This window comes from Passer montanus, unplaced genomic scaffold, assembly GCF_014805655.1.
Source record: "Passer montanus isolate IOZ18808 unplaced genomic scaffold, ASM1480565v1 scaffold69, whole genome shotgun sequence".
In the NCBI taxonomy this organism is placed as follows: Eukaryota; Metazoa; Chordata; class Aves; order Passeriformes; family Passeridae; genus Passer; species Passer montanus.
In genome coordinates, this window is record NW_024372036.1 from 6,504,448 (window position 1) to 6,523,219 (window position 18,772).

Consider the following 18,772-nt stretch of genomic DNA (forward strand, 5'->3'; position numbering starts at 1 on the left):
AAATGTAAAATCTCAAGGAAAAATACTCATATTCCTGTTTAGTAAGTAGCAAACAACATATGAAGGACAGAATCTTATTTTGATACCTCACTAAGAATTATATTTGATTTGCCTCATATCTTATTGCTGCAGAACAGCACTGGAACATTTTAGTCTCACTGATGGGGTGGGTACTTGACAGCACCACATAAATATGCGGAGGATGAAAGATGAAGAGAAAACTAAATTCACAGTTCATGGAATACCATTGGGAAAACACAAAATAAAAGACTATCACTGAGATACAGTTTCTCTTCAATGTCACTTTCCATTTCTATTTTTGCTCATTCATGTTGCAGGTAGATTTGAAGTGTCTTTTATCCTTTGTGATATTTTTTTCTTTTCCTCAAATGGTCATTGTAAGAAAGGAAAGGAAAGGAAAGGAAAGGAAAGGAAAGGAAAGGAAAGGAAAGGAAAGGAAAGGAAAGGAAAGGAAAGGAAAGGAAAGGAAAGGAAAGGAAAGGAAAGGAAGAAAAACTAGTCAGTTATGAGTCTACTGTTCATTAATAACATTATTTTAATGTGATTTAATAGTTAACAGTCATTTGACAGATAGCACAAGATAAAAAATATACTGAGCAAGAAGACTCAAAGGCTTAAAATAATCAAAGTGAAGGTAAAAATATGATGGGAAAATGTTAGCAACACACTTAAGGGGAATAAAGAAATGAACCTGTAAAATTGCCCTTCTCTTGCAGGGAGAAGCAGCTGGCCATTCACAACTTTGCCATTAACATTGCATGCAGTGACATTAAAAACCATGTCATGGTGAATAAGAAGAAATGGGAGCATTGAGATGTGAGATTATCTCAAACCTACAGCCCTGGAAAAGCTGCACTTTGCTTAAGAGAAAGGTCAGAGGGAAATCTACAGCAAAGGACAAAACCCAACATACGGACAGGATGCACAGAGGGAAGGATCTCTAAATGCAGTTCCTTAATTGAAGAAAACACTTCAGCCCCTGCAACCCTCCCATCAGTATTCAGAGGAAATGAAAATCATTCTGTCTATAAAATGCCTGGGACCAGCAAGCACTGGAGGTTGTGAGTCACTGCCAGCCTGGGCTAAGTGGGTGTAATTAGCCCAGTGTGCACAGGCTGCAGTGCTCAGGTCTGACATGGCGTGTCTGCTTCTGTGAGCAACAAAAAGTAGAGGAAAAAATGGTCTGACACAGCCAGATCTAAAACATCAAAATGCTCTGTCAGCTTAGGTTCAGCCAACTCCAGTTCTTTGGGAGCAGGAGCTTCACTGGGCATTCCCTTGGCCTTGCTTGCACAGAGACTAATGGGGGTGCAATCCAGAAAGGACAGTTCTGTGGTTTTTGTCAAAGACAATAATTTCCCCCCTTTTAGTATTCAGACTCATCTTTCTTCATCCTCTTCAGCGCTCACACACTCTACATGGAGTTTGTTGCAGCTTTGTGCAGTTCAGAGCTATTCTTAGACAAGAGCCATAAATAAGAGTGGCCAGAGGGGACTCTCTGAAGATATTATTGGCTGCCCACAAATCCCAAAAATGAGGTACACAGCAGATAGTAATAAACTAGACATGTTAAAGGTTGCTTTTATTATCTATTTTCCTTCCCAGTGATTAACAGACTGCATAATAAACAGCAGAACCTCGTTGTAACAATTTTGTTGCTGCCATCAGGTGCAGCCACCCCTTCATTTTCACCAACCTAATCCCCAAGAACCTCTCCCCTGCACTAAAGGGAAATACTTTCCAGATGTGGGTGGCATAGGAATCATGCCATGAAGAATGAGAGAAACTCAGCTGGGGGATGGACAATGATTCCATGGAAGTGGGATGTGTGCAAACACAGACAAATGTTTGTGTCCCAAGAACCTAAAAGATCAGAGAGCATTTTGAGAAGGAACCCCCCCTCCACAGCCTTCTCTTTGTTTCAATTTAATTAAGATCGAGTGCTCCTCTGCAAAGCTGAGCAGCCACACACAGCAAACACCCTTGGCTTGCCTTCTCCACACGGAAGCTTGATAATAACCCCAGCATACAAGGAAGTCTGCTAATGAGTATGCAAAATAGTTTTCTCTTTCCATGCCCTGCAGCAAACAGCATTTTAGCTCTGAGCAGCATTAATAATATAATAGAAAGTCTATCTGAATATTAAAAGATGTTTCTCAAGTGTAGAATGAAAGATGAATGTGATAAGTGACATGAAACAAATTCCTTTCTGGAGGAAATATGGTCTTTTGTGGAAGGACAATGCATGTTTTCTACCCAAGATCTTACTGTTGATAATCCACTCGTCATATGTTCATGCTTTCTTGGATAACAAGAGGCCACTATGTCATCAATATCTTCTTCTGTTTCATCCAGATAGCCCTAAATGACAAACAGGCATTTTAGTTGTTGTGGTCTGCACTGTATTTGGTCAGCCTCTGTCACTTAATTTTGGTTCACAAGTTTTCCACTTTAGGAAGATGAAGCTGGATGCACTCAGATTCTGTTCTGTAAAGGAATTTTGGTTCACATTTCCCACATATTTGCACAGACACAGAGCACAAGGGGAAGAGACAGCTGTGGTTTCAGGATTCAATTTCTAAAGAACTGAAAATCTTCACACATACATTTCATTTCTTATATCAAGCTAGTCGATAAGCATTTAAAAAGTAATTAAATTTCTGTATTGTATTAATAATAAAAAGGTGGAAAATCAGCAATTGCACTAAACTGTTTTGCAATTGCACATCTTCATATAGGTGCTTGAGTTTTAATAAACAAGACTGAAGTTTAGCATCTTTAACCTATATACAGAAAAAAAATTTCATCATTTAAACACAGCAATGAAGTAAAATCTAAACCAAGTCTTTAGATGTGATTGATGATCCTAATGGGACCCTTAACTTTTACTTAAAATAACAGGAAAAAATGCCAGCAGATAATTATAATCCTATTAGGCATAGCTTGGAAATTTCAGTGTTTCCCTAAGCCTAAGCCCCTGGCAGGACTATTTTGAAAGGCTTTGTTTTTAATTTTAATGGAAGTCAGATTTTCAAGTTCCTTATATCTGCTTTGCAGCTATAAAACCTCACCTTTTGACCCACTTAATTCTCTATTGCTTAGTTGCTCTCAGTCTTTGAAACTAAACAGAGAAATACTTTATTCAAATTCAGGAGTCTCAAAAAGCAGAACATGCAGAAATGCTGCTGGAGAGTTGAATTCACAGTTTGCATAAAAAAAGCTTGCAGCACATTTGCCATACTTTACATAAAACTGGCTGTTACATCTTTTCTCCTTTGTTCCAGTGGCTGAACTGATGTTAAACCACCTAAATGTGATTTTCTATTACTGCTTTCCAATTGTTACTGCATATGTAATACTGAGCAGAGGGAAATCAGAACAAGCTATCCCCAAAATTTACATACTGAAGAAAATATTTAGTTTCACGTTCTTACCATGAGCTTGCTCTGCTGGTCTCTTATCTTTCTCACCTGTTGAAGGCACTGTTAGTACCCCACAGAAAAGAAAAAGTAATAGATACTTTATACTAAATGAAAGGAAAAACCCTTGGAGACCTAGGTACAAAGAGCAAACTATTTCAGGGAGACAGACAGCTGAATCATTCAAAAGTAAAATCTCCCAAACACCTGAAATAAAACAAAAAACCCAACAAACCACTCCACCTGTAATTTCTATTCCCTTCATTAAGGTCAGATGTCAGGTGATGTAGTCTAGTTTTAAATTTGGAACAAGAATACAATTTTCTTACGTGCCAATGGAGCAGGAAGAAGAAATTCTATACATGGAAAACTCTTTCCTTTACACTGTTGTATGCATTCCAGTGAACTTGAAAGTAAACAATTCTACATTTTTACTGATAAATAATTATAGAGGGATGAAAAAAGTAAGGCAATATTTTCAGATTGGGGTGTTTCATGTCTAGACTCAAATTCTAATATTGCTTCATGGAGTCCTAACAACTGCTGAATATCAATTCTAACCTGCAAGCAGAAATCTAAAACTTAAAAAGAAAGGTTAATATATAATTTACTGTCTTATTTTGCACCACAACGATTAGATTTCTCAGGAGTTGTTACAGAATTGCAACTATGTAATTGGTTGCTGTTATTAGCTTATTAAAGTTGGAACCAGTAGGATATTAATCTCATGGTCTCCAGTGGGGTCTATAAAATGCACATCATCCAATTTCTCCTAAAAAAGCAGCTGAGCGTGTAATGAGCACTACTTGGTCAGGAATTCAACACACACCTCTCTAGAAAATGTGCTCACATTCGAGCACAACACTGGATTTAGCTGGTTGCCCATGCTCCTTGATAAATCTGCACCACCCCATGTGGGTTTTGGGGCTTGTCCCTTTTCATTATCAAAAGCAATACCAAGATAGAGAAGCAAAATATCCATTCAGTTTTCCAGTTGATTTCTCTGTAAGGGGTTTCTGTGCTCAAGGTGGGGGCAAAGGAGATAAAAGCTTTTCCCATCCTTTCAGCTGATGAATTCCAGCAATCTGCATATCCCATTGACACGTGGCATCCCCCCCAGCTCTGCTGTCAGCTCCCACGACCCAAGAAGAAGAGACTGAAGGACCTCAGCTGGAAGAGAAGGAGGTGTAACTCCAGCTTTTCTCAGGCTGCAGGAGCTGTTGTTACCATCATCAGATACCTTTCTCTTTGGCTCTTATATCAAATAAACTAAATTCCAGCAGGAATACAGCTTTTATCTCAAACCACTGCATCCATAATGAATATGGGACAAGACTCTGAAGGACTCCTGTGAGACAAACTACTCTGAATGAATGTGGTAACACAGAATCTGATGAATGCAATCAATTCATTTCATAAGGCAGAGAAAGTGAGGATATGGGTAAAATCAGAGAACTGTAACTCCTGTTATGAATGAATTTTAAAGGGGAATTAGCACCAGACTCCAGAGCAGCTAAATCAAGGTTATGCCAGAAGAGAGGTCTCCTGTGCTAGCCAAGAGGCTAGAGAGTTGCAGAGATCCAACCTGAAATTTCACTCAGAATCAGCAAGAAAGAAATACAAAACAAAATCTCTGATTAAGAAGAGAAAATTCAAAGACTGAGGAATGGAAAACCTCTCTAGATTTGTCATCCCTGGCAGCTGCCTCAGAGAAATATCTAAGTTGTAATGCCAATTAGAGCACAGAACAGATATAAAGAATATAAAGTCTGCATTTTTATTTTGTGCCTTTCTTCTGCATTATTTTCTAGCTTCTTAATAAAGAACACATCCTTTTTCTTCATTGCAATTTTAAAATAAACCACTTGTTTTTGAAGTTTTTCTTCCACCAACACCTGACACACAGGAAGGCCTTTTGTTAATTCCTCAAAGATTAACCTAAAGCAACGCTGCAGGCACATTCTCTGGCTGCTACCAATCCAAGAAAAGATGGAAATCCCATCACATGGTTTTCTACCAGACTCAAATTTCAACACCACAGGAAGAGGAGACATCTGCCATGGCCAATGCTCTTCTGGAAAGAGCAGATGGAAGGGCAGGATTACGACAGGCAAAATGCATCAGCTACCAGCACACATTTGGAAACTTTAGAATAAACTGTGATTAGATGAGGAATTATTTAAATAACTTCCCCCCTCCCATGCATAATTAATAAGCTTGGATGTTCTTTTATAGCATTGATGCACATCTACAGATTGCCTCTCTTGGATATGTGCATAAGAGGAGATGGAAGCTGTGAATCACTTCAGGAAAAGCAGTCCATAGAATGCACAAAAAAGGCATGGAGATGTATGGAAGAGTCAACAGGAAGATGAAGCAAGCAACTTTTACAGAAGAGAAAGTTGGGTCTTCCTGCTAAAAATACAGATAAATGGAAAACCAAACCAGACAGAGATTAAAGCCTTTAAACTATGAACTTTCTCAGCATCAAAATTAAAACTTATGCAAATATGAATTAACAGAATTTTATTGCCTGGAATTTATTTTCAGGCTAGGTTTCTTTCATCTGTGAACTCAAACACCCAGCAAATTAACAACAAATTGGAACCATGACTATTCATTGAAATCACTCCACAGCAAACATACTCAGAGGATGACACTATTAAAAAACTCATTAAATATCCCCAAAAGAATATCCTGCTTTACCCATATTTTGTATAGATACACACACAGTCTTGATTTCATTGGTCCAAACAAACAGAATTTCCACCAGATGAACATTTCCATATTTATAACTCACCAGTTCCTGATCTAAGGCACTAGGCACAGATTTGCTTCTTACGCTCAGGGTATCCTCATTTCCTTCAGAGAAAGATTCACTCAAATCTATCTCAGATCTGCTACGGTCTGGGAAACAAAAACAATTTAAATGCTTGCTATAGTTTGTACAGAAATATTCCATTTCATCTTCCATACAAGTATTGTTCCAAACCCAATGTTTTTTTAACAAAAAAATTAAAACAGTATTTTAATTATCTGTAAAATCTGTGGTAAGTGAACATCACTATGATAAATGAAGAAAGAAATATGCTTTCTGATGCTGCTCAGCCTTCTGGGCCATAATTTTACCCTTGTACTATTTATTTATCTCTTCTGAATGTCTTCTGTGGATGATACCATGGATCATCAAGATTTTTACTTTCTCTAGCAGGCCTGTTAGCCTGAAATATTGCAAAACTCACTGTCCAAGTGTTCACAGTGATTGTCACATCTCCCACCACTACCACTAAAATCTCCCCAGCATCTGCATCAGAATCAAGCATCTGGGATACAGATGGATATAGAAAGTATTTCTGTCATTAGCAGTGTTCCTGGTGCAGAAATTAGGGGGAAAAAAATAACCTCAAGAGCTCCAGGAGTTTCTCTCTGTCCTAGAGGTCTCTCATCCACTCTATAGCATAAGACATAGAAAAATCTTTCTCCAAGACCTCTTAGTCCTCCCCATACAAGTCTTTGGTGTGACTGCTTCAATGTATTTATAAAGAGAAGAGGGGGAAGAGAGTACTTTTAGATCCTGCAGGTAGGAATCTGAAAGGTTTTTGACTGTTCATCTTCTACCAGCTCTGCAGCTGATGTGGCAGGAAAGGTCACTCGCCTGAGCTTAATGTCCTTTGAGTTTTGTCAAAGAGACAAATGCAGTCTGAGGTTCCCAAGTATCCTGTAGTTTTAGTCGTGTTTGGAAAATGGAAATGGAAAATGTCTATTTTGTAAAGTAGCAGAAACAGGAGAATTTTTACTTCCTAAATAATTAGTCATCTGTAACATCTCTGCCTGGAGTTGCACTGAGCAATATTCTTAAGGAAACTCTGACACTTTAAAGCTGAAATGTCTGAGGTAAAGAACATTGCCTCCTTGGATTAGCTCTGTGGGATACACCTCTGGGTTTCTGCTTTGGGCTGAATCCAGCTACAATAAAGTGAGTCCTGCTGTGTCTCAGAGAGAAGCCTGTAAACCCAATCCCACTCCATCAGCCCTTCAGGAAGCTGACTGAGTGCTTGGGAGAAGCAGAAGAGTGCAGGATGCTCCTGCCTCCCATTTGAGGGAGGAAAAAGAGGATTTCCATCCACTACTGTGGATCTGAGAGCACCTTCCTGTGTGAGCCCTTTCTATCTACCAGCCTCCAAAGAAATGAGATAAATTACAGATAGATTGACTTGTTCAGAGCACCACATATAAAAATGAATAGGCAAGAAGTCTGTGAGGGGCTTGTTCTCTGACCACGCACTGTTTCCCAAATTTGCTTCTGGGCAAAGTGGGTATGAAATGTAATGGCAGCAGCAGAGTAATATTATATACAGATAATATTTCATACAGGGGGGCACACAAGAGCATGATTAAGCAACATGCAGTTGTGAAAGAAATCTTGTAACAACTCTAAGAGAATGTGATTTACTTAACAATAACATTATGCCAATGTTTTGGGGGTAAGGAGTCCCATTTTTAATGTAAAACTTGTGAAGGGGTACTTGATTACTAAAAGGGAAGTGTTTTCAAAATGAACAAGTTTATAAAATTAACATTTGTTCTTTCAACATGTTTTAAGAAGAAAAGGAGAGGAGTCACAAGAATAGGCATAATCCTCTGATAATATAGGCTGCCAGAGAGAAGAAAAAGACTTAATACTTGCCTGATGACAAAGATATCCGAGAAACTGCAATGGAAGGTGTTCCAGATGGTTTCCTGCAGTGCTTCTTTACTAAATCTTCAGGTACACTTTCACTTGCTGGAATAATCATGCCATTTTCCAGGCCTATGTCCTGCCCAAGAGGAAAAATGCACAAGCCATAAATACAAATTATAAGTTCTGCTAGTTTATGAAAGCATAATTTCTATTAGATTCCAGAACCCCAAAGCTCCTTTAACATCCAGTATATTACTGATTATATTTAGATTCCAGTTTAATCTGCTTTGCTTAGCACTGATGATGCATAAAATTAGGACAAAGATGCAATTCTTGCTTACATTCTGAGTTTGCAGCTGAAAAATCAGGGTAAAGTAACACTCAAATGTATTAGACAAGGAAGGAAGGAAGGAAGGAAGGAAGGAAGGAAGGAAGGAAGGAAGGAAGGAAGGACCTATGGGTTTTGTACTAGCACAATGATTTCAGCCAGAGCAAAACCAAATGCACTTGAGCTAATTAAATTATGCCAGTATAACCCCTAAATAAAGCCAATATCCTTGATATCATTATGACCTCTTGCCTACCTGTAAAAAAAAAGCTAATAACCTAACTCCATCTAAATTAAATGGATTTTTCAAACAAACTTAATGTACTTGAAAACAAGTCAGTCTATGTGCTGACAAGAACATAAATAAAAAAATTATTCATTTATTTACAGCTCCCAAAACTGCTCTTCATATACACTAACTTATTTTTTTATTAGGAAAGAAAACATATTAGACCAAGTATCTGGAAGTTAGAAATAAAATTGATGCATTCAATAGGGGTCTGATCTAAGCACTCTTCTACCTTTTTTCCAAACTTTAGTGGTAAATACCCCCCAAAGAGGTCTAACAGTGTGTAAGAGGTGTTCTGATGTTCTGATAACGTGTTTATAACACATTTTTTGTTATGGAATCATTTATGCAGAACCCAGTGTCTAAATCCAGAAAGAAACTAAAATCTGTTTGGCCTGATTTTCTGTGAGTGCTGGACTTGCAAAATTCCCCTTTGTAGTCACTGGCAGAATGCTAGATTGCACATGCTTGAAAGTCACATCCTTATTTTACAGCACTTATTCAAGGCTCCAAAGTGCCAAAAAATGCTGATTCCCATCCCTCGTCCTCCCAGTTCAGAATCTGTAACTCATTATCTAATGTTGTACATCCACAGCAATTTTTAGGCAAAAGAGAAACGCCTGCCAAACCAAAAACCACATCACTGATAAGAGCACGAGGAGCTCTGCTCTGGCAGGGATCTCCACAGCAGAACTGAGGCTGAAATCAGACTTTCTTTGTCAGGCTCATCCTTATCAATGCAGGATTGATCCCCAGCCAGAGGAATAATGTGCAATGACTCCATGATTTCAGAAGGCTGAACAATTTCTTTATTGTTCTATAAAGAACTATATTATTCTACATACTATATCACTGATAAGAGCACGAGGAGCTCTGCTTTGGCAGGGATCTCCACAGCAGAACTGAGGCTGAAATCAGACTTTCTTTGTCAGGCTCATCCTTATCAATGCAGGATTGATCCCCAGCCAGAGGAATAATGTGCAATGACTCCATGATTTCAGAAGGCTGAACAATTGCTTTATTAAGCTATACTATATGATTTTACATACTATACTATACTAAAACTATACTACTAATGTGCTAAAGAAAAACCCATGACCCTTTTAGACAGTCACAACACAGCTTTGACATAATTGGTCAATCAGTCCAAACAACCACCACCAGAGTACAATTAACAAATCCCTTCTGGTAAACAATCTCCATAACACATTTCACGTGTGCCAAACAACAGGCGCAGCAAATACAGATAAGAATTGTTTTATCTTTCTTTCTGAGATTTCTCACTGCCTCCCCCAGGAAAATTCCTGGGAGAGAGAATTATGTCTTTCTCTGTTCAAAGAGCATGTGAATGCTACACATCCTTGCTGGGCTGCAAACCAACCTCCCAGGGCAGATCCAGCCCAGCGCTGCCCTTACCCCGCTGTAATCCGCGGTCATGCTGCGCTTGGGAGAGCGTGCCAGGGAAGCCTTGGCAGTGCTGCCTCTGCCTCTTGCATGTCCTGCAGCAGTCCCTGCATCGCTGCTGCCCAGGGAAAGTGTGCTGCCTCTGCAGTGGAGACAGAGGAGGGAAGGGTTATTGCTCTGAGCAAAACCAGGCAGCTCATTTAGCAAATTTAGCACACCGCTGCAAGAAAAGCGCTGTGCTAACTTTATGAGAGTAACAGAGCCCTGATGGGCTGGGGGATCACCTGGAAAGAAAAAACACAGGCAAAGATGAATTAAAATTGCTTTACACATACAAGTCTTTCAAGTATTGTCAGTGCTTCTAGCAGAACTGCCCAAATGGGCAGCTCTTGTCCAGGCTGCAGGAGCTGCGTTTGTCCCTGTTCAATCCACACTGCATTCACATCCAGAAGGAGGAGAAACAACTCATGCAGCCACTCCTACCAGGCTGTTCCACCAGTGTCAAGGGAAACTGCAGTAACCTGACACCTCTGGATGCTTCTGCAGCCAATTTAATGCCAGCACTATCTCCAGAAAATCTAAAATCCTTGTGTATCCGTCTCTCTCCATCCATCCATCCATCCATCCATCCATCCATCCATCCATCCATCCATCCATCCATCTCCAGAAAGACACCCACTTATTCACTGTCCTGTTTCTATGTGGGTTTTTGGTGATGTGTTTTTTTGGTGTTCAGTCATGACTCTAGACCCAAACCAGCTGATTCTTTCAACCAATGTAGAAATTTAGGAAGGTTGGACAGGTCTTCTTGGAGGTTTCATAAAAGAGACAAAAAATCATCTGTGACCAGCACAGCACACCAGACCCCAGTTTCTGTCTAACATCACAAACACAACAGTTGAAAGTTTTTCCATGGAACATATTCTGCTAGAAAATACTGGCAAATGTGAACACTGAGGATAAGAAAGGGTAGTCTTTTGCACTTTTAAAATGTTTTTAAACAACAAAAAATATTTTAAAATGTGTCCTTAGTTCTTATATCAGTCTGCTATTAGAGAGAGATTTGACACATTTTATTTTTGTTAAGTAGACAGTAGAAAAATAATGTTGTGACTATGCCAGGCTTCTCCTCATGGTAGAAAACACCTGAGTGCAGTGACAGTGGGGTGAAGTGCCCATGTAAACAAGCCTGAAATTCCCACACTATTTCTCCTAGAAGTATCCTGCCAGAAGTATCCTGACCTGAGGCAGCCTCTCAGTTCATTCAGCAGCAAAAACATTTACAGCATTCAGCATTAAACATTTTTGCTGGAGTAGAAATAAACCAGTAGAAGAGGTGAATTCATGGCCTGGGTTTCCCTGTTCCCAACTCAATACATCTTCTCTTAAACAGAAATATTTTTTAAAAAAAGAAGGATTCTCTCTTGGTTTCCCTGCTGGTAGGTGAAATACTACCAATTTTGACAATATTACTCTGGGCTTTGGCACAGGACACCAATTTCACTAGGTGAGAATGAGATGACAAGTAGAGAAGAAGTTGTCATAATGACTCAATACCCCTTAATTTAATGAGTCTTGCACTCTAGCTCTGGGAAACAGCTAGAAAAAGATTATTTATGTGAAAGTGAAGCAAGGCAATCAAACATAAAAACTTTTTATAGACTACTTCACTCCTAAATCTGTACAGAGAGTTTATCCAGTACTGAATTCCACCACCCAAACAAAATTATTTTGCTTCATTTATGGTTAACTGCATTATAACTTATAGTTTGGCACGAAAGAAGAGCTGCACAGTCCTGTCACAAGCATCCCTTTGTCCTTATCCTGGTAAACTCTCAGAGAAATCTACTAATATTGTATAACCTCAGTATTAATGAGCATGGACAGCAGATTCCTGAGGTTTTGTCTCTTAGATCCTTCACTCATCTCTATTCAATGAAAATGCAGAAAATGAACAAAAATTCTGCTTCTGGTCTCATAGAAGTCAGGTATGAGTCTGGTGTGATATAGAAGACCTAATAAGCTTAGTGAAAAAAAATACTGAACTGAAAGGATTAATGAAAACTGGCTTGAAAGCTGGATTGGCTGGTAGGGCTGCAGCACCCAGTGGAAAAAAAAAAGAAATCAAATTAGCAACAAGAAATCAAGAAGGTTGTCACCATCAGTTTAAGGCATATTGCAGAACATCTATACTGGTAGGGCTGCAGCACCCAGTGGGAGAAAAAAAATCAAATTATCAACAAGAAATCAAGAAGATTGTCACCATCAGCTTAAGACATATTGCAGAACATCTATGAATTGGGATTTGTATTGTAGGTAACAAAGAGAAGTTCTTACTTGAACAAGAAGTTTTGTCTATCGGCATACTAAACTCCATGATGTTCCTTTTACCTGTTCCTTCATATCTCTTTGGAAACACTAGTTTAGAGACAGGAAATTGCTATTAAAACTTACAGCAAATTGCTATTATTTTGTTAATCCAAATTGTAAAATTTCTAGGTGTATACACCTGAGCAAAGAAATGGGTGTACATTCAGAATAGGGTATCCAACTGAACAAGGGAAGAGTGAGCTGCTTTTTGGCTTCATTCTGAAGGTAGAACATGACAGGAATGTTGCTCTTGGAATTTTACAATGCCATCAAAGGCACCAACAGAGATCTCTTAAGCCCAGAAGAATAATAAAAAAACTGGGACAATAGTCATGGAAAGAGAAGGGCAAACAGGTTTTGAAGAAGAAAACATAAATTACAATCAATTAACATTTCATTAGTAAGGAAAACCAAAGAACCTTAGTTATGTAACATGAACACAACTCATCCATTAAAAGCCAGAAAACAAAAACAAGATACTGACATCGGTCACCAGCTGAACATGAGGAGAGTAAGATGAGAAGAGCGGAGGTAATTTTTTGGTTTGTTGGGTGTTTTTTTTGTTTGTTTTATGAACACAAGCTCTGTTTCTCAGGCAGCATCCAAAGAGACAGAGCAGCCCAGGGCCCCGGGCTCCTGCCAGCAGGAGCTGTCCCAGACTCTGCTCACCTCTCGGAGCACGGAGCTGATTTGCCTCCACGCAGACCTGAAAAGCCCATTCCAGCCTCTGAGCCTGTGCTCCTTTCACCTTCATCTTTTCCATATGTGATTTCTCCTTTGGTAACTGCCCTGATAACCCTCCTGTTGAAAACAGGGAATAAAAGATTTTCAAAGTTGTGATGTGCACAGTCTAGTAATTTCACCTAACCTATGCACAACTCTGGATATAAAGGTCAACAGAGCACCAAATCTGGCTGTGAAACTGGTTCCTGGGGGGAAAAATCATTATATTTACAAACTGTATTTTAAGACAGCAAAACACTAAAACATTCCTTCTATTCAAGCTTAGGACCAGAATTGCCTTTTCTGAAAATCTATCTCTTTTTTGGGGGGTGGATTTTATAGTTAGGAAAGTATTTTTGACTAAGTATGTGTATTTTCCTCTACAAAATTACCTTATATGTATTTTCTCTTTAGATATTTCTAGAATTACATGTATCAAGTGCCCCAAACATGCCATTCCTAAAAAAACATAATATCACCTCCTTATCCTGCAAAACATGGCCTAATGGGACAGAAATGAATGAAATGAAATTTTGCACAGTAATGGTATTCCTCATGACCTTACAAACCACAATAGACTGATAAGTTATCCCATTACACTGTCAGTAACAGCTGGCCCCAAAAGAGCCTTGCTAAAACAAATCCACTCATGAGATAAAGGAATGTGGAACCTGAGGGAGGAAGAAGCAAGCAAGGAAGAGGAACAATAATGAAATATTTCTAAAAGAGGCCACCAAATATACTAGGAAAAGCAAGCCAGATTCCTGTAGGATTAAATTTCTGTTACGGGGAATGTCACCACCAAAAACATTTCTGCACACAAACAGAAACATCACCACTAAAATAAATAACAATTATAAAAACTATTGTTTATTGCAAGGGAATATGACTAATTGGTTTGCTTAAAGGATTTAAATGGAAGAAGGATTAGAAAAGTAAACTTTAATGCTCTCTCAGTATAGCTACCACTTAGCATGACTCAGAGCAAAATCTAGGTCTATTATAGAGGATTCCTTAGAATGGTTCTTTCTTCACCATAGTTTGGGAGGCCAGAGGCATTCTGATGCTCTTTTTCCCTATAGTAAAGAGAGATAAATCACTGGTGTTAATTTCTGGAGTCACTGGAGCAGATAATTCCATGCTCATCTCTCTTTAGAGGTAAAAAAAATGTGGAAAGCATCCACCTGCCCTATCTTTAGGATCCCTGATAAAATGTGTTCTTCCTTCTAACAAAAACAAAGTTTTCCAAACACCATTGAGGCTCCAGCCATGATATGAACTTCCATTCAGGTTTTCTTCCCATTCACCCATAGGCCTCCAGCTAGGTCCAGACACCACTTGTGCAGCCACACAGTCAATGCCTCTGCCTGTGTCCCCTGAGAGCAAATGCCCCTCAAAGGGCAGAGCCAAACTGGGGTTAAACCCTGCAGGATGAGCAGCAGCAGCTCTGTTTATTCACTGTCACACACACACTCTTAGGCTGTACTTGAACTGCTGGAAGCTCCAAGGAAAACTTGGGAACCAAACTGACCAGTTTACATAAAAAAAAAACAGGTCCTACAAATACTTTTTTTTTTTTTTTTTTTTTGCATTTGCTTCTCTGCCTTTAAGGACACTCTGTTACTTCTGAGTAGAAACAATAAAAATCCAAAAGTAAAATTGACTTTTTTTCTGCTGCCTTTATAGCTGAAGGACAATTACTGCTGCATTTCCCAGGAAACAGCAATCCAATTATAGTAAGTATGCCTTTAAATGAGGCAGTTTCTAATCCTGGGAAGTTTGAGGGTGATGTGGAAGAATGAAAAAACTCAAAAGAAAATCTATCCAATCACATACAGCTGATTCTAGATTTATCAGTTTTCAAACAAACAAACAAACAAACAAACCCAACCAAAACCCAGAAACCAAAACAAAAACCAACAATGACAAAACCAAAGGATTTACCCAATCTTTCTAGGCCTGCTAAAGAGAGATTTGTGCCCATTTGTGGAGCAGACTGGTATATCTGGCTTTTCTTCATTCTCTTGGGGTTGATCTTTGAATATTCTTTTATCATCTGTATTGGAAACTGTATCTGCAGTGAAAGGAGAAAGAAAATAAAAGGTGAGATTCTGCACAAATAACACAGCACGTCAAACAACCTACAAAAACAGATAATGAAAAAGCCTTGGGGGATCTTTGTAATAAAATAGAGCTTTAGCTTGAGATGTTCCTCATTATCAGCTCTTGTCTTGAAATACACTTCCAGATCTATCAGTGACAATATTTCATAACCAAAGGACCTGAAATTTAATTTTGAAATGTACAGTATCTTCTGTGTTGAATGAAAGAATGTTTTAATAATTAAAATGTTTGTTCAGCTAGGAGCAAGGTATGGGAAAAATGGCTTAAATAGATTTTTCAATATATCTATCAAGTATTAAATAATGAAATACCCAATCTGACCACTGACATAATATTAATAACTTCCACCCTTGCCAGTTTTACAGTTTCTGAAGCACAGTGATATTGGCAAGGTCTGTATTTTCTGAGGTGTAAGTTTGCACCATGTATTTTTCCAGTGGCAGTAAACAAGTCCCTCTCCTTACAAGCTAGGAGATAAAACTGGGCATAAATGCTGCATCTGAAACAGACTACCTAACAGCCTCTGTGTGCAGAGTGAAGGAGTTAACTGAGTACAAACCATCAGCATTCAGGAAAAACTCCAATTTCTTACACCAGTGGTCCTGTGGTACCCTGCAAGGTACCAGAGCAGCTCACACACACTGTGCTTGGCCAAGACAGACAGACAGACAATTTACTGTGGCTAAAAGTACACGTGCAGCTTGTTTGAGATACCTGGGTTAAAGGAAACTCTGAATACTGGATAGCCTGGATATAGCCCATGATCCAACAGACAGCACAGGAGCTCAAATTTACCTTTCTTCTTCGGAGTTGAAAATTTGAGTGATTTTTGCACCACTATCACAAATAAGAGAGCCAAAGGCAAAAAAAATGAACAGGCTGAGATCTCTCCATACAGCCAAACTTCCTGGAAGGAACTGAGAATGAACTTTCTCATTTTGGACAGTGAGTTTCCACCTGTTTGGACAGTGAGTTTTTCAGCAGCTCCCTATCTCCACAGAGATACTCCTTTCATATAGGCCTTATCTCTCCTGAATATTAGTAATTCATAAATCACTGTATAGTCACAAATAAAAAATTAAGATTAAAACAGTGATTATACTTCAGTAAGGAATAAAATACAAGTCAAACACTCAAGAAACAAGGTTTTGAAGATATAAACCCCAAGCAAATCTCCCTCTTGAGGTCCCTACCTGGGAATTTGTGAAGGATTGACTGTCTGACAACATCAGTTCCAAGATTTGATTGTTTGAAGCGCTTTGCTCTCTCTTCAAAAAACCATTCTCCTGTCACTATCCGTAGCTCTCTGTGAGAGGAAAATGAAAAAAGCCAGAGACACATACACATTAACAAACTTGGCCAACCAAAGCTACTGCAGTTCATTAATCAGTTGCCACCCTCACAAATTCTGGACAACATTTGCACAGTTCAAAATAAAGTGTAGAGAGATTGATTGTAGAGCTTGGAATAACAGGACACTTAGCAGAAAAATATCACCTTACTTTGTGAATGGAAAGGAACTTTTAGTAGATGGAAATTTACTTGGCAAAAAAGTGTTTCAGCTGCATTTACAAGATTTCTGTAGAATACACAGAACATCCTGTCATCTTTGTCTTTTGTGAACTACTTCGTGTCAGAGTTTCCAATATCTCCAAAATTACAAGAGACATAGAAAGAGCAACACTGGATTGAGGGAGAAAATCTCCCACCAAAGCTCCTGCCAGATGAGTCAGCAGTTCATGGACCCTGTGTGGTTATAGAGAGGTTGCTCAAGCCCATATGTACTTTTCATTTCTAGTTTTATGTGCTGACACTACATGCAGTTTCTTCACGTTGCAGTGCTGCCATGAATTAGCTGTGTGCCAGCAGTTCAGACCAATGAAAACTTGTCTTTGCTGCTGTTTTGGATAACTCTGCTTTTGCTGGTTTCTAATTCTTTTACCTATACTAGCAATTAAGAAAACCTGTACTGGCATTGCTGAGGTTTTTTTCCTGGGTGTATTTTTATGCTGGTTGTTAGCCTTTTCCTGAATTAGTTTCACTATGGCACAGCATCAACATTTCTACTGCCTCACTACACACAATTGATGGCAAAAAGCTACTAATCATGAATACTCTAATAAACAAACTAATAACCCCCAAATATTAAAAATTGATTTAGCTCCAGACATGTTCCTGCTTACTGTTCAATAAGAAAACCTTCAAACCTTTACTGGAAAAGAAATCATCCAGTGTCTTGGGCATGAAAATTACTACAGATGGGTTTAGAGCACTGATCAATATTTTCACTATTAAGTTATTTCTGAGTCATGCCTGAATGCTGTCTTTCTTGAGAAAGTACTAAAAATTACAGAATAACATCCTGACACTGGTGAAAAGACCTAATATTATCAGTTTGTCCAAACCTGTTAATGAATCATACATCTTTCATGACTCGCTTAAAAAAAAAAAATTAGAAAAATCTAAATCCCAAATACATGTCCACAGGCATAGAAATAGATTATTGCCTTATCTTGTTGTTGCAGACTCCTAGTGAAAAAGCCCTCCATAATTCATCATCACGATCGCTCAGTCATTGTGAAAGGTATTAAATAAAATCTTTATGCTTCAGCTGGGAATTTTTAAATTACTTCTGTTGGTTCCAAACACTGAAAAGGATTCACTTCATTAGAAACTATGCCTAGCCTGGCTGGTGTAAAAAATGTGTTTTTTTTCTCATAATGTGTATTTTCACAATTCTCTAACAGCATGCACTTCTCTGTGCAGTTATTTTATTCCAAGACTTATAGCATGTTTAATGTTTTGTATCAAACCATAACCCTTCCAGACTTTTTACTACACCATGAAGTTCCATTGCAATGTGAATGACATATCACATTGCAGTATGATCTATATAGTAAATTTGTTTTTTTCCTCACTTACTACCAAGTTTGGCCATAAAACTCCACAAGTGCTGCTTTCCCCTTGGATGGAGATTTCACCCATCCCTGATATTTCGTTATTTTATTCCAAGACTTATAGCATGTTTAATGTTTTGTATCAAACCATAAACCTTCCAGACTTTTTACTACACCATGAAATTCCATTGCAATGTGAAAGACATATCACACTGCACTATGATCTATGTAGTAAATTCGGTTTTTTTCCTCAGTTACTGCCAAGTTTGACCATAAAACTCCACCCCTTGGCTGGAGATTTCACCCATCCCTGATATTTTACCAGAAATACTTAACTTGATCAAGGTCAGACAGAACGCTGCCCACATCCTTATCCAGAGAAGCATCTTCACCTTTCTCTGGGCTCTGACATCCTAAAGGAGCTGTGACCCTCACCCAGGGTTCCAGCAGGGCTGGAGCTGCTGCACAAAAAGCTCCAGGCTTTTACAGCCAAACCCTGCAATTGTTTCCACACAG

General features: G+C 38.7%; 1 protein-coding gene across 3 annotated transcripts in view; it reads right to left on the reverse strand.

The window, feature by feature from the left end:
• Nucleotides 1–18,772, reverse strand: part of SYTL5 (synaptotagmin like 5) — an 84,125-nt gene that overhangs the window by 18,168 nt on the left and 47,185 nt on the right. For 2 of the 3 annotated variants that reach the window (XM_039729497.1, XM_039729496.1), the window contains exons 4-10: nucleotides 16,553–16,665; nucleotides 15,180–15,309; nucleotides 13,182–13,313; nucleotides 10,155–10,284; nucleotides 8,128–8,257; nucleotides 6,241–6,347; nucleotides 2,290–2,382 (exon numbers count right to left, since the gene is read on the reverse strand). In XM_039729497.1, coding sequence (XP_039585431.1) covers nucleotides 2,290–2,382; nucleotides 6,241–6,347; nucleotides 8,128–8,257; nucleotides 10,155–10,284; nucleotides 13,182–13,313; nucleotides 15,180–15,309; nucleotides 16,553–16,665 — 835 coding nt within the window. The remainder of the gene's footprint in view (nucleotides 1–2,289; nucleotides 2,383–6,240; nucleotides 6,348–8,127; nucleotides 8,258–10,154; nucleotides 10,285–13,181; nucleotides 13,314–15,179; nucleotides 15,310–16,552; nucleotides 16,666–18,772) is intronic. The other variant, XM_039729498.1, reaches the window with a different exon arrangement.